The 15,766-nt window shown below is 39.7% G+C and overlaps 2 protein-coding genes across 2 annotated transcripts in view; one reads left to right on the top strand and one right to left on the bottom strand.

The window, feature by feature from the left end:
- LOC306748773 (chromodomain-helicase-DNA-binding protein 4-like) overlaps positions 1 to 5,495 on the top strand; it is a 29,844-nt gene extending 24,349 nt beyond the window's left edge. The window contains 10 exon segments of the mRNA XM_079231983.1: positions 397 to 562; positions 1,589 to 1,704; positions 1,815 to 2,052; positions 2,669 to 2,725; positions 2,826 to 3,077; positions 3,158 to 3,266; positions 3,352 to 3,484; positions 4,049 to 4,244; positions 4,802 to 4,968; positions 5,182 to 5,495. Of these exon segments, the coding sequence (XP_079088109.1) occupies positions 397 to 562; positions 1,589 to 1,704; positions 1,815 to 2,052; positions 2,669 to 2,725; positions 2,826 to 3,077; positions 3,158 to 3,266; positions 3,352 to 3,484; positions 4,049 to 4,244; positions 4,802 to 4,968; positions 5,182 to 5,196 (1,449 nt within the window). The 3' untranslated portion in view covers positions 5,197 to 5,495.
- A 1,555-nt stretch (positions 5,496 to 7,050) lies between these two features.
- On the bottom strand, positions 7,051 to 11,253 carry LOC306748723 (vesicle-associated membrane protein 2-like; the record flags this gene model as incomplete). The annotated part of the gene is made up of 5 exons (XM_079231935.1): positions 7,051 to 7,124; positions 7,548 to 7,599; positions 8,720 to 8,878; positions 10,554 to 10,668; positions 11,237 to 11,253. 5 exons carry the CDS (start codon positions 11,251 to 11,253, stop codon positions 7,108 to 7,110), a joined length of 360 nt encoding a protein of 119 aa, XP_079088061.1. The 3' UTR covers positions 7,051 to 7,107.
- Positions 11,254 to 15,766: the final 4,513 nt, after the last annotated feature.

Genomic DNA, 15,766 nt, shown 5'->3' with positions numbered 1-15,766 from the left:
TTAATTTAATCATCAGGCAACAAAAAAGGAAAACGTTGAAGGATAACTTAATGACAAAACAGAATTATTATTTTTTTTTGCATCAGGAGGAATTTAAACGACAGCAAGAAAACTATTCTGTAAGAGACAATATGGCCGACATGTAAACAATATGGCCGACATGTAACAATGCGTCCTTCAACGTTACCGAGCGCCTACGGCCTGAACCTCCTCTCGTCCAATCAGAGTCCTGCAAGCCACCCGACGAAGTTCCTGCTTGTATTTTTTTTTTCATCGCCCATAAAAGGGAAATTGATTTGAAGAGTCGGGTCGGGACGTAGAACAAAAGGGTAGAACAGTGAAGTCCAAAATGGCCGCCAGCCGTCCTGACTGGTCTTGCTGCCGCCCCGTCCTCAGGTGCAGGAGTTCGAGCACGTGAACGGCCAGTGGTCGATGCCCTGGATGGCCGAGCTGGAGGAGAGCAAGAAGGCGGTGGCGTTGGCGGCGGCTCAGCTCGAATCCCCGGGAAAAACCCCGTCTACCGGAACCCCCGCAGACACGCAGCCCAACACGCCGGCTCCAGGTAACACACACACACACACACACACACACACACACACACACACACACACACACACACACACACACACACACACACACACACACACACACACACACACACACACAGCCCAACACGCCGGCTCCAGGTAACACACACACACACACACAGACACGCAGCCCAACACGCCGGCTCCAGGTAACGTGTACACACGTGAATATATATATATATATATATATATATATATATATACACACACACACACACGTACATATACACATGCACACACATGCGGACGCACGCACATATACACACAGACTTATACACGCACAGACATGCACACAGACATGCACACAGACATGCACACATACATGCGCACATACACACACATACATGCGCACATACACACACAGATATGTACACATACACACACACACACACAGATACACGCACATATACACACAGACATACGCACACACACAAACATGCACGTATACGCACATGCACATATACACACAGACATACACACACACAGACATACACACACACACACACACACACACACACACACACAGACATACACACACATGCACATATACACACAGACATACACACACACAAACATACGCACATATACACACAGACATACACACACACACAGACATACACACACATGCACATATACACACAGACATACACACACACAAACATACGCACATATACACACAGACATACACACACACACAGACATACACACACACATGCACATATACACACAGACATACACACACACAAACATACGCACATATACACACAGACATACACATACATACACACAAATGCGCACGCACACACATATGCACACATATACGCATACACACACACACGCACATATACACACAGACCATATAGAGACACACAGATATACACATGCACTTATACACACAGACATATACACACACATACATACATATACACACACTGCTCTCTGGTCCAAATGTTCCTTTTGAAAACCACACAATAATAATAACACACGTTCGTCTCCTGCAGGCGACGACTCCTCAAAGAGCGAGGAGGCGGTGAAGGAGGCGGAGAAGAGTCCGGCGGAGGTGAAGAAGGAGGGCGAGGCGGAGAAGAGTAACGGCAAAGAGCCGGCGAACGACGAGGTGAGGGCGACGCGTTCGAGTGACGTGGCTAAAAGTAGGAGAGACGAAGAAGTTAAAAAGTGTATACATCCTGAGCGCGTGTTAAATTTCCCCTCCGCGTCGCCTCCCAGGTGATCGCCATCCCAGACGACGATGAAGAAGAAGAAGAGAAGAGTCCGCCGGCGGAGCCGGAGAGCAAGAAGGACGGGGAGGAGCCGATGGAGACGGACAAACCGAGCAACGGGGAGGCGGAGAGCAAGGAGAAGGAGAGCGAGGCGAAGGAGAAGGAGGGAGGAGAGGAAACAAAGTCGCCGCCAGAGGCCAAGGCGGAGGGGTCGGAGGTCAAATCTGAGGACCCCGAGGTCAAAGGTAATGGCTCCTCTTCTTTTGTATACGCTTGTAAACATGATTTTATTGGGACATCACAGAATAAAAACACGGATTTATGAATCAAAGAATGCAGCAATGATTTGAAAAGGCGACTCAAATTTGTGATTTTTGCGGATATAATTTTCGTTTTCCGTCAAATGTATCCATAAATGTGCACCTTTTTTTCAATGAAATGCACAACAGTGTTTGGATTTGCATACATTTTTCTTTAAAGGCACAATGAGAAGGACTCAACTGATGCACTAATAATCTAAATCATCACTCATGAGGCGTCGGTATCTGCAGAGAATTTCTAGTTTTGTTCGGGTCGTTTCTGGGTTTCAACCTTTTTTTGGGGGGGGGTGAAAAACATGGCAACCAAAGTAAATAACAACTTCTTTCAGTGTCTTTCATCATCTTTATATAAAAATCTATCGACCTCAACAGGACCTTCTTCTTGTCTTGTTTTGGGGGAGTTTCCTTACCCATAAAGTCTTGTGTAGCGGATCCTGTAGCTTCAAATCTGTTCTGACAGAAACTTTGTGTTGCTGTTTGTTTGTTTGTGATCTTTTTAAAGTCTTTATTATTTTTAAAATGTGTTTCTCTGTTTTTGCAGTGGAAGAAAAGAAAGAGGAGAAGATGGACGTCGCGCCTCCTGCCGATGAAAAGAAAGGTACCGATCCCTGTTTCTTTTTCTTTATCTCTTCCCTCACGGAATAAAACCCCCGTCCGTCTTCTGCGTGACCCTTAATGGCGTCTCTTTCGTCCTGCAGCCGAGCTGAAGGAGGAGAAGGAGCCTCTGAAGCCGGAGGAGGCGAGCAAACTGCAGAACGGAGACGGCAGCAAGGAGGGCGGAGCTTCAGCTGCCGCTCCCGCCGCCGCTTCCACCACCACCATCGCCACCATCGCCACGGTTGGAGCCGCCGTCGGCGCCGCCGCCATCGCAGCCGCCGCCGCCAGCGAGGAGAAGAAGAAGGCGGCCAAGACCCGGTTCATGTTCAACATCGCCGACGGAGGATTCACAGGTACACACACACACACACACACACACACACACACACAACAGGTGTGTTCGTGTTCTCACCGGCGTCTTCCCTCTTTCCAGAGCTTCACTCCTTGTGGCAGAACGAGGAGCGCGCCGCCACCGTCACCAAGAAGACCAACGAGATCTGGCACCGCCGGCACGACTACTGGCTGCTGGCCGGCATCATTCTGTATCCTTTCCTTCCTGTGATTGGCTCTCAGATCTGTGTTGTTGTTGTTGTTGGTGTTGTTGTCCTTGACCGCGCCTCCTCTCAGACACGGCTACGCTCGCTGGCAGGACATCCAGAACGACGTGAAGTTCGCCATCCTCAACGAGCCGTTCAAGGGAGAGATGAACCGAGGAAACTTCCTAGAAATCAAGAACAAGTTCCTCGCCAGACGGTTCAAGGTAGGAAAGCTTTAACGTTTGGAACGGGAAAAGTATATTTCAGAGTTTCTTCACCTCTTTTATCTCGACGTCAGACGGGAACTAAAGATTTATCTCTGACTCATTCATAAAAACACTGATTTTATCAGTAATAGTATCAGTAATTTAAACTGTTGGTTGGTTTGTGTGAATTTGGTGAATCCAAACTGTCCCTTTCTGGCATTTTTTAGGCTTATTGTAGTGCATTATTCATTTATATATACATTAATGTATATATCCCAAGCACTGCAGGTTTCCCTTCCCTTCAAATTTTACATAAATGTTTATTTATCCGACATTTTAATTGTTAAAAACAGCGATCATCGCTCAAACTAGTGTTTCCTGCTTTGCTTCCTCTAAAGATTTTGGGTGCGTTGCTGTGAAACTGTCAAAACATTGAGCCGTAACATGTTTAATTTAGTGAATATAGCTTGTGTTATAGCTGCTGTAGCATTATAACTATATCAGGAACCAGGACGGTGAATATTAATGTGTGTATTCTCAACCCGACTGACCCTTTTATGCCTATTCATGTTCCTCCTGCAGCTGTTGGAGCAGGCGCTGGTGATCGAGGAGCAGCTGCGCCGCGCCGCCTACCTCAACATGTCCGAGGACCCGTCCCACCCGTCCATGGCCCTCAACACGCGCTTCAGCGAGGTGGAGTGTCTGGCCGAGTCCCACCAGCACCTCAGCAAGGAGTCCATGTCCGGGAACAAGCCGGCCAACGCCGTCCTGCACAAAGGTGAGCCGCGGACCTCCGGTTGTATAGAAGTCTCTGCTTCATGTGTTAAAGCTGCATTCTCTCTCCTGACCACCAGGGGGCGACTCCTCTGGTTGTATAGAAGTCTCATGTGTTAAAGCTGCATTCTCTCTCCTGACCACCAGGGGGTGACTCCCCTGGTTGTATAGAAGTATATGCTTCATGTGTTAAAGCTGCATTCTCTCTCCTGACCACCAGGGGGTGACTCCTCTGGCTGTATAGAAGTCTATGCTTCATGTGTTAAAGCTGCATTCTCTCTCCTGACCACCAGGGGGCGACTCCTCTGGTTGTATAGAAGTCTGACAATGAAAAATATATTTTTTTTTTTACATTGAAACACTCAAGCGGGTCAATCTACTCTATTTTGTTTACTACTTATTTTCTAGTTTAAAAAAAAAAATGGAAAAAAAAAATCAAACATGAGAGGAAATATAAAGGAAAGGAAAGGAAATTGAATCGTTTTATGGTTTAATAAAATGACCCATAAATCCTTTGTGATATCTCTTTATTTAAATATATCTTCCTTCTCTTCCTCTCAGTGCTGAAGCAGCTGGAGGAGTTGCTGAGCGACATGAAGGCAGACGTCACCCGCCTCCCGGCAACCATCGCACGGATACCGCCGGTTGCCGTGCGGCTCCAGATGTCCGAGAGGAACATCTTGAGCCGGCTGGCGAGCCGGGGGCCCGAGACCCAGACGCAGACGCAGGTATGGAGCGGACATATTATTTATAAATGTATTTGTGTGTATATATGTATGTCTTTTTTATATATATATATATATATATATATATATATATATATATATTACGCACGCTCATCAGAACTACGTGTTAGATTTCCATTTTTAACACAAATTGTGACACTGTTCCTTTAAGACTTGATGATTAAAAAAAAAAACTTCCCCTTTTCTTTCCTCCAGATGTCGCAGCAGTAAAAAGTGAAACTCGGCTTTACCTCGTTGAACCAACCCCCCTGCCTCACCTCGACATTCCTGATTGGTGCACAGCAGAATGACGGACAGCGCGCTCGAGCTGGAAGCCACGCCCAGTTCAACCCCGCCCCGCCCCCAAAAAACAGACATTAAACAGTTTTTCTGGAGGATCGAATCCCTTCCCCAAAGTTTGAGGCTGTGGACAGAAAAGCTATTTTATTTTTTTTTCCTCCTTTTTTCAATTTCTGTATTAATATTATTGATATAATGTTATTATGATGGTTTTTTGGGACCTAAATAAAAATATGTAATAAAGAACTTGTTTGTGGTCAGTTGGTGCAGGAAGAATCACCTGTTGAAGGAACTCATCACTTCACTCTCAGGTGACTCTTCTGGTTGTTTTTAAAAAAAAGTCATCTTTTGCATGAAGGAAAATGGCATCAGCTGTTTCATTTCTTTAATTTTCAACACTTCAGGTTTTACACGTGACTCCGACTTTTAGTTTGGATTTAAATTCCTCGTTTGTATTCTCATTTATACTTATTCCCTTCATTATATTACTTTTTATGATAAATCGACTTTATACTGAAATATGTGAAATTAAATTTAAGTTTTGTTTCCCCTCTTTTTTGCAAACACTTGATTTCTTTTTTTTAATTGTGCACAACATTTCATCTTCGAATGCTGTTTTTCCCCTCGAGCACTTTACCTTTTTATATTTCGCATATAAATTATGTTTTAAACCGACAACTTTGGAAGCTTCACGAAGAGATAAAACATTTTTTAAATTTAATTCAGTGTTTATTGATCCGTCTCACCATTAATTGCTACTTCTTGATATATTTTTTTCAGTTTTAATAAGCGCTGCATAAGTAAATTGCATGTTTCTAGTTTTTAGTACGCATTTAGTCGGTTTAGAATATTGTTAACATATTGTTATCACAAACTCAACCTGCATGGAATTAGGAATCGCATTAATTTAACAATACCATCTTTCACCACTAGAGGCAGACAAAGACGACGTGTTAAAACCTTTAGGAGAGATTTGGGAGTGAATCGGGAAGAATACGACATTTCTGTTGCAAACATGAATTTATTTGGATTCACAGGCAGAATCAGAATCACGGTGCTTTGAAATCGTTAAATGTTAAAGTTCCTTTTTTAACTGGGACGCTGATGCTGATTGTCGCTTCCCAGTTTTAAATCTAACATATATTTATTTAAATAATCAATATCTACAGTTTCGCCATTTTCCTAAAGAAAATGTCTTTAAAAGAAAAAATGTACAGATGAGTCTCATTCGAGTAAATTCAGAACACAAACACTCAGACACCACGATGATAAATCAATCAAATCTAAATTCCTGTCGCAGTACCGACACCGACAGCAAGGGGGCAGCGTTCCTCAACAAACGCACAACACAGCGAGACAAAGGGGGATAACAGACAGCAGGAACCCATTAACTCTGGTTTCACAGGTTTAAGTACCGGTTGAGACCTTTTAGGAGGCAGGAGGAGATGGAGATGTTCTGGAAGTTAAAATCACTTCCTGCCCCTCTACTTTTTTTTTTTTTTTATTGATCAAATCCCTTTGTGAGATTCTGGAGTATTGAACAGAAAGAAGACGCTTTTCTGTCACCTGGTCTCCAAAAAGTGTGAAGTTTATGCAGCGAGAACCAGGAAAAAAAAGTTACTTTTCTTTAATTTACTTCTAATTATTAAACCGTCAAACCCAAAAAACTAAAACATTAATCCAGCCAGGATCCCTGCCGAAGGAGGAAGAGGAAGAGGAGGAGGAGGAGGAGGAGGAGGAGGAGGAGGACGAGAGGCTGGATTTTCTTCTTCTGTTTTTGGGGCCCGGCGGCGTTGGTGCGGCTCGTCCTGGGAGTCGGGTGTCCGATCCCTGAAGAGCAGCTCAGTAGAAGAAATACACTGAGGAGGAAGATCATGTTATGTGATCGAAAGCTTGTTTTTTTTTTACATTTGATGAAACATTTCAAGAGCTTTGATTTTATGTTTTTTTTATGTGAAGAACAAAGCTTGTTATATTTCAATCTTTAAAATGAATATTAGATTTACATTTTTAATGCAAAAATTACATTTTAATCAGAGAATTAAAATGTTTGCGGACCAGAAACACGAAGAAAACCTCAACAAATAACGTAGCAAAAACTCTAAAAACCTAAAACAATTTATAGTAGTAATTTCAATATTTAATTTGAAGACTTTGTTTACATTCATAACACAAAAACAAGAGAGAGAACACCTAAAGAAATATAAAATAAAAAGTGATGCCTGACTGCTGTAGTAAAAAAAAAAAAACATGTTTGTGTGTGTGTTTGTTTGTTTACTTACAGAAAATGACTCCAAAACATATAAGCCCTACGATCGCCATCATGATCATCATCTGGAAGAAAAACACAAAATCTAAAAATAAACAGAGTTGCTGAAATAATCCTTTACATGTTTTGTTTTTCTATCCATATAGAATAATAAATAAATAAATAATAATCCTTTAAGTATATTATATTTCTGTGTCAACAACTTAATGTGTGTGTGTGTGTGTGTGTGTGTGTGTGTGTGTGTGTGTGTGTGTGTGAACCTAAATAATCATGATGACATGAGATTCAGAGCAGCAGGAAATCACATCACCTCTGATGGGGGGAGGGCGAGAGAGATTAACAAGAACAAGGAGAGAGAGAGAGAGAGAGAGAGAGAGAGAGAGAGAGAGAGAGATGTGTTGGTGGGCTGATGTGTGAAAATGAATGAAAGAAAAATAAATAATGTCTTGTTCTACATTTTCTTATCGTCACTAATCTCCTAAAACAGCTTTTTAAACAAACAAGCAACAGGAAGTAGAACGCTTCTTGGGGACTATTTTCAGCGGCGGATTAATCCACATTTGTCGCTCACAGTGATGATGAAGTGATGATGAAGTGATGATGAAGATATACCCGTCTTTTCATGGCATTATATCAGTAAAATCATCAAAAGAACAAAACAAAGATCACAACTTTAGGGTTAATATTAAAGACCCGGGAAAGCAGTGGGTCCTCACAAGTATAGAAGAACAAACATGTGTGTGTGTGCGTGTGTGTGTGTGTGTGTGTGTGTGTGTGTGTGTGTGTGTGTGTGTGTGTGTGTGTGTGTGTGTTGTTTACGTCACACATCACAGCTGGCTCTTTAATCCCAGACCGGCGCTGTAATCCAGATTGGGATTGACTTCCTGCTCGCCGTCACTCAAACTCTCCCTCATGTAATCCTCCCCGAAACGGCAGCTTCTGATTGGACGAGCTGCCGGAAGACGGCTCGTCGGCCGATGGATGGAGGATGGAGGATGGAGGATGGGGACAATGTGATGTGGTGATGGAGGTGAACGAGGAACAAAGATGGCGGCCGGAGGGCAAATCCAGGACTTTGTTTCAGCCTCATTCAGCGGATGAATTTACCCAAAATGAGTTTAAATAAACTCATTAACCAGATTAGAGTTTATTTCTGATGCATGATGGGAAACGAGCCGCGCCCACCTTGATGTTCTTCCACCAGTACTTGTTCTTCAGTTTGGCGGCGCTGCTCTCGAACTGCGAGGCTCCGGCCTGCAGGGCGTCGGCCCGGTCGTCGAGCTCCGACAGCTTCTGGTCGCGCTCCAGCACCTTGTCCACGTTCACACGCATGATGTCCACCACCTGACAGCCAATCACAGTTATTGATCTGATTACATGTCCACCACCTGACAGCCAATCACAGTTATTGATCTGTTTGCATAACATGTCCACCACCTGACAGCCAATCACAGTGATTGATCTGTTTACATGTCCACCACCTGACAGCCAATCACAGTGATTGATCTGTTTACATGTCCACCACCTGACAGCCAATCACAGTGATTGATCTGTTTACATGTCCACCACCTGACAGCCAATCACAGTTATTGATCTGTTTACATGTCCACCACCTGACAGCCAATCACAGTGATTGATCTGTTTACATGTCCACCACCTGACAGCCAATCACATGTTATTGATCTGTTTGCATAACATGTCCACCACCTGACAGCCAATCACAGTTATTGATCTGTTTGCATAACATGTCCACCACCTGACAGCCAATCACAGTTATTGATCTGTTTACATGTCCACCACCTGAAGCAATCACAGTTATTGATCTGTTTACATAACATGTCCACCACCTGAAGCAATCACAGTTATTGATCTGTTTACATAACATGTCCACCACCTGAAGCAATCACAGTTATTGATCTGTTTACATAACATGTCCACCACCTGACAGCCAATCACATGTTATTGATCTGTTTGCATAACATGTCCACCACCTGACAGCCAATCACAGTTATTGATCTGTTTACATGTCCACCACCTGAAGCAATCACAGTTATTGATCTGTTTACATAACATGTCCACCACCTGAAGCAATCACAGTTATTGATCTGTTTACATAACATGTCCACCACCTGACAGCCAATCACATGTTATTGATCTGTTTACATAACATGTCCACCACCTGAAGTAATCACATGTTATTGATCTGTTTACATGTCCACCACCTGAAGCAATCACATGTTATTGATCTGTTTACATAACATGTCCACCACCTGACAGCCAATCACAGTTATTGATCTGGTTAACATGTCCACCACCTGAAGCAATCACAGTTATTTATCTGTTTAGTAACATGGCCACCACCAAATATGCAAATATATATGTACAAATATTTGTTATATATATATGCTAATATACATATATATATATATATATATATATATATATATATATATATATATATATATATATATATGCAAACACAAATACATATGCAAATATATTTATATATAAATGTGTAAATATATATACACATCAATCTATATGTCAATATATTTAAATATGTAAATATATATAAAAATATACATCAATAGATAAATAGATGTATACATAACTATGTATGTAAATATATAACAAAATATATATAACTATATAAAAATATACATATGTAAATATATATATTTCTAAATTTGCCAATATATAAAAAGATATATACATATATATATACATATATACATCAATAGATAAATATATATAAATATAAATGTGTTAATATACATCAAATATATAAATATGTAAATATATACATCACAAAGAATATATATATTAATAAATGAATATGTAAATATATAGACAATATATATATATATATTGTCTATATATACAGACAATATATAGACAATATATATATACATATATACATATACATATATATATATACATATATATATATATATATATATATGTATATATATACAAAAAAAAAATATATATATATCTCTTGTTTGTTTGGGCTCCTCACCTCGTCCACCTGCGCCTGTGTCTGCTGCAGTCGTCTGTTGCTCGTGAGGTTCGGGGCCGCAGCCGGAGGGCCGCCCTCACCGTCTGTGGCCCCGGATGCTGCTTCTGATGTCGACCTGCAGCAGCAGAAGAAGAAGAAGAAGAAGAAGAAGAAGAAGAAGAAGAAGAAGAAGAAGAAGAAGAAGAAGAAGAAGAAGAAGAAGAAGAAGAAGAAGAAGAAGAGGAGGAGGAGGAGGAGGAGGAGGAGGAGGAGAAGAAGAAGAAGAAGAAGAAGAAGAAGAAGAAGAAGAAGAAGATGAAGAAGTAGAAGAAGAAGAAGTCATGACAGGAAAAAGAGCATCGAGTTCAATTTGTTTGGTTGAAATACCTCAGAACTGACTTTAAATAAAGTTCTGAGGTATTTGTACTTTATTTGAGTATTTCCATCGTCTGCTATACTTTATACTTCCACCCCTCAACATTTATTTGACAGCTATAGATATTAATTACTTTACAGGTAAAGATGAATAATTCAGTATATATTTTAACCTGTTTGAATCCCACTTTCTACTAGAAGATACTTCTCGCTACTTTTAGTACAACTTTGTACTTTTTATTTACTTTGCAGGTTCAGACTCATCATACCAAATATAACCAACACATAAACAAGGTTAATTTGCATAATGAGACTTTCACCTTTGTTACTTTAAGTATGTTTCCATAATAATACGGCTGTACTTTTACAGTACACACAGTGTGGTATTACTGTCTAGGAGGATCTGAGTACTTCTTCACCCTCAATAGTGGATGTCATGTTTTAGTTTTTTGGGGTTTAATAATAATAAATGAACTTTCTTTCTGCATAAACTTCACATTTCTTGAGACGAGGTGTTTAAATGAGACAGAAAAGCATTTGCTACGTCAATTCCAGCAAAACTAGAACAACACTAGAAGAATCAGAGAGGCTCCTAACGGCACAATATTAAGAAACAGCCACGCAGCCGGTGGTTTGATGCCGGCGGGCCGTCGGCTCTCTAACAGCCGGCTGGTTTTCCAGAAGCAAAATGGAGAAAGATTAGTGCAGAGAGGCTGCGACCAGAGAGGCTGAAGAGATAAACATGCAGCTGTAACGCAATAACATAATATTTAGTTTAGCCTGTTTGTTTTTTCTCAATAAAGTTATTTTTAAAGACATTTTGAGCCACTTTTCTTTGTTGTTTTTGATGTTTTGAGCTGGATAAAGTGTGTAAAGAGCAGAAAGACTCTTAATCAGATCACTATGTTGTTCATATATCATAATAATAATCAGCATATCATTGTTTAAGACAAGTCATTGTTATATCTTTGCTGCAGACGACCTTTATGCAACATTTAACGTCATAAAAACAAAAGGTTCTGAATCAATATGGATTCATAATGAAAGATACGTAGCTTGAATAGTCCAGGAACTATATCTATATAAATATATATACCTATATCTCTAACTCTGATTTAGGATAATAAATATATATATTCCTCACAGTTTTAGACGGTATAATTAATACAAATTCAATGAAATATATGTTGAGTACTCACATCTCAGCGGCAGGAGGATGAGATAATCTGAGAGAGAGAGAGAGAGGGAGGAAGAGAGAGAGAGGGAGAGAGAAGGAGGGAGAGAGGGAGGGAGAGAGGGAGGGACATGATGAAGAGGGGGAGGAGAAAGAGAGAGAGAGAATAAATGGAGTATGATTCAGATGATTCTCTCTGTCTCGTATCTTGATTCATTTTTCCATTCAAACCAAAAAACTACACTGAAGCAGCTGCGCCGATACAAATAGAAAGATAAATAAATATAAATGTATATATAAATAAATAAATATACATGTAAATAAATATACATATATATATATATATATATATATATATATATATATATATATTTAAATAAATATAAATATATATATATACATATATCTATAAATATATATATGTTTGATTGGCCTCCTCACCTCGTCCACCTGCGCGTTGCTTGTGAGGTTCGGGGCCGGAGGGCCCGATGTTCAACCTCCAGATGTTCAACATCCAGATGTTCAACCTCCAGATGTTCAACCTCCAGATGTTCAACCTCCAGATGTTCAACCTCCAGGTGTTCAACCTCCAGATGTTCAACCTCCAGGTTTCAACATCCAGATGTTCAACCTCCAGGTGTTCAACCTCCAGGTGTTCAACATCCAGATGTTCAACATCCAGATGTTCAACCTCCAGATGTTCAACCTCCAGATGTTCAACCTCCAGATGTTCAACCTCCAGGTGTTCAACCTCCAGATGTTCAACCTCCAGATGTTCAACCTCCAGGTGTTCAACCTCCAGGTGTTCAACCTCCAGGTGTTCAACATCCAGGTGTTCAACCTCCAGATGTTCAACCTCCAGATGTTCAACATCCAGATGTTCAACATCCAGGTGTTCAACCTCCAGATGTTCAACATCCAGGTATTCAACATCCAGATGTTCAACATCCAGGTGTTCAACCTCCAGGTGTTCAACCTCCAGATGTTCAACATCCAGATGTTCAACATCCAGGTGTTCAACCTCCAGATGTTCAACACAACATCTGCATGCTGACTCGTCATAATACAGTCATGGTCTAGGACAGTGGTTCTCAAAGGGGGGTACGTGAAGGCACTCCACGGGGCACGTGAGATTTAAGAAGAAGAAAAAAAATCTACAAAATATTTATTTAATTGAAAATAAAAAAACAGTATGTCGTAAAATTCCTGAAAAAGTCACAATGTGTGGAAAAAGCAAAACATTCATAAGAAAAGTTGCAAAAATTGTATTTTATGTTGAAAGATTCACTGAAAAGTATGTTTAAAACTGTAAAAAAAAAAAAAAAAAAAGGAATTCATAAAACATTGTATATTGTCAAGAAAAAAAAAGTCAGGAGTATAGTACAGGGATATTCAATTACAATTCAATAAGGTAGAGAAAATATTCTATAGTATGTCATTAAAAAAGATAGTGTTAGTTACGTCATAAAACAATAATAATACACACAGAGGTACCAGAAGTACACCTGTGGAGATTATTGCAGTAAACGGAATCGTAATCAAGTTCTTCTCCAGTTTGAAGTACTTCTGTACTTACGATCCACGTTTACCTAAAGTATTTATCTGTAAAGTGATCTTTTAAAATGTAGCTATACTTGAGTAAATATACTTCATAATACTTTATTAATAACGTGTACTTTATTTCTCTGTGAAGTATGTGAGTACTTCTCTATTAAACAGGAAAGTAACTGTAAAAATGTGCAATATTTCCCTTTTTCTTTTTTAAAGTATCCCGTGAGACAAAAGGTACTCGAGTACTGGAGTAAATACACCAAAATAAACTCACAACACAAACTCCTTCCATGTCTTTTATTCGGTGCAGCTCCTCATTCAGACGTGGGAAAACAAAACGTTAAAGTCCTGGAGAAAACAACCCGAGCTCTGAAACAGGAAGAAGACGCTCGCTCTGCGTGGTTGTTTCCTTCAGCTCTCATCAGCCGCTCTCTCGTTTCTCGAGGCGTTTATGTAATTTTCTCTTCTCGCACGCTTGTTTTATTTCTTGCTATTTACATTCAAAGCATCTGTACAGTTTCATGAGACGTCTAATATTGTGTTTCTTTGCTTTCCGCTCGACATTAAAGGAAAACTTTTACATTTCAGTCCGTTTCTTTAAATCTGTGAAGAGTTTAGTTGACGGAAAGAAGCATTTTAGTTTTTTTAAGGGTTTTTGATAAGAAATGGAGGACTAAAACTAAAAGTGTTCCTTTAAATCAACCTTTATTGATTAAGCAGACGTGGAATTTAATCGACGATGTTTGAAGAGATGAACTGGGACGAAGAAAAAAACAATCGTGATTTTAAAAACACACTTCCTGTTAAATTCTTAAACAGGAAACTAAAAACTAGAGTTTTTCCTCTGATGTGCTGATACGATGCTCCAAAGACGTCTGAATTAATTGATATTAATAGCAATGGTGTAACTAAAGGCTATGAATTCAATGACCACAAGAACATGAAGCATGAGATAGTTCAGCCTTGTTATGTACATTATTATGATACAAGATTTAGCATTTACAAACTGTACATTCATAAAATAGGTTTTCACTTTTTGTAAAATAAAAATAAAATTCCCTTAAATTTTCTGTAGTCAACCTTCTCAAAAGCCGGACACTTTCTGACGTAGAAACGTAAGAAACGCGTCACATCGGGCTTCAAGAGTGATGATGTCATCCATTATTTTAGCGTTGACGCCGTATAAATATGACACCTTCCCTTTAAATTTTTAGATTTTGGAAACAAAAATCAGCCGGGATATTCTTCACATTTAAATTGAATAGAAGTAATTAAACTAACTAGCAATCATCTTTGGTAATTGAGCAAAATAGTTCCATCTTCTCCTACATTGTATATTTTTGGGAATATTTTAAATTTCATTTGTCATTTTAGAGAAGATTATTTCAGGATTAATCAGTGAGAATAATCTTTATTTACATATTTTTACTTTCAGCAACATTTTAAGAGATAAACAAGTTAATTAAAGTCACACAAACCAAAGTAACTTTTCATATTACGATGAAAGTGTCATATTTATTTTATTTTATTCTCACCAAAGAGCTGAAGGCCGTGTGGGAGGCAGGAAGCCAATCACTGGTATTTATTTACGTTTAATGCCTTTCCCTCTTGTTTCTATCGGAGAAGGTGTCATATTTCTCATATTTCTCATATTTCTCATATTTGTCAGTTTAAGGCAAGTTGGGTTTTGATAGTTTGAGATTTGTTAAACTTTCAGATGATGGCGATCGGCTTGTTACATTCCAGCTATACTCACAACATTTTATAGATGCAGCACATTTCAGGATTAAACGCAATACAGTTTTTTGAAAGCATAATAAAAACAAGCAGTCTAATAAATAAATAAATAGTTAAACTGTTCATACATGTGAGCAGTTTGTGTGCAAACTCTTTCTTTTGTGCGTTGCTGAAAGGCATCGATACTCAGTGTGCAAAACAAAGCGTGGCCCTTTAACGTCTGAACGTCTCCTTCTGATCTTCTCTGCATTACAGCCGGTGACCACAGGAGGGCAGCAGTTAAACATCAAGTGAAGAATTACTGCCTTTTTTCCTTTCTTCTCTTATAATTCACTCTACAAGCTTCGCAAGCAAATTCTGGTTTTGCGTGGACGTTTTCTTTAACGTCTACACATTT

This window comes from Taurulus bubalis, assembly GCF_910589615.1.
Source record: "Taurulus bubalis genome assembly, chromosome: 16".
NCBI lineage: Eukaryota > Metazoa > Chordata > Actinopteri > Perciformes > Cottidae > Taurulus > Taurulus bubalis.
The sequence above is the reverse complement of the archived record's forward strand: the minus strand, read 5'-3'. Positions and strand labels throughout refer to the sequence as shown.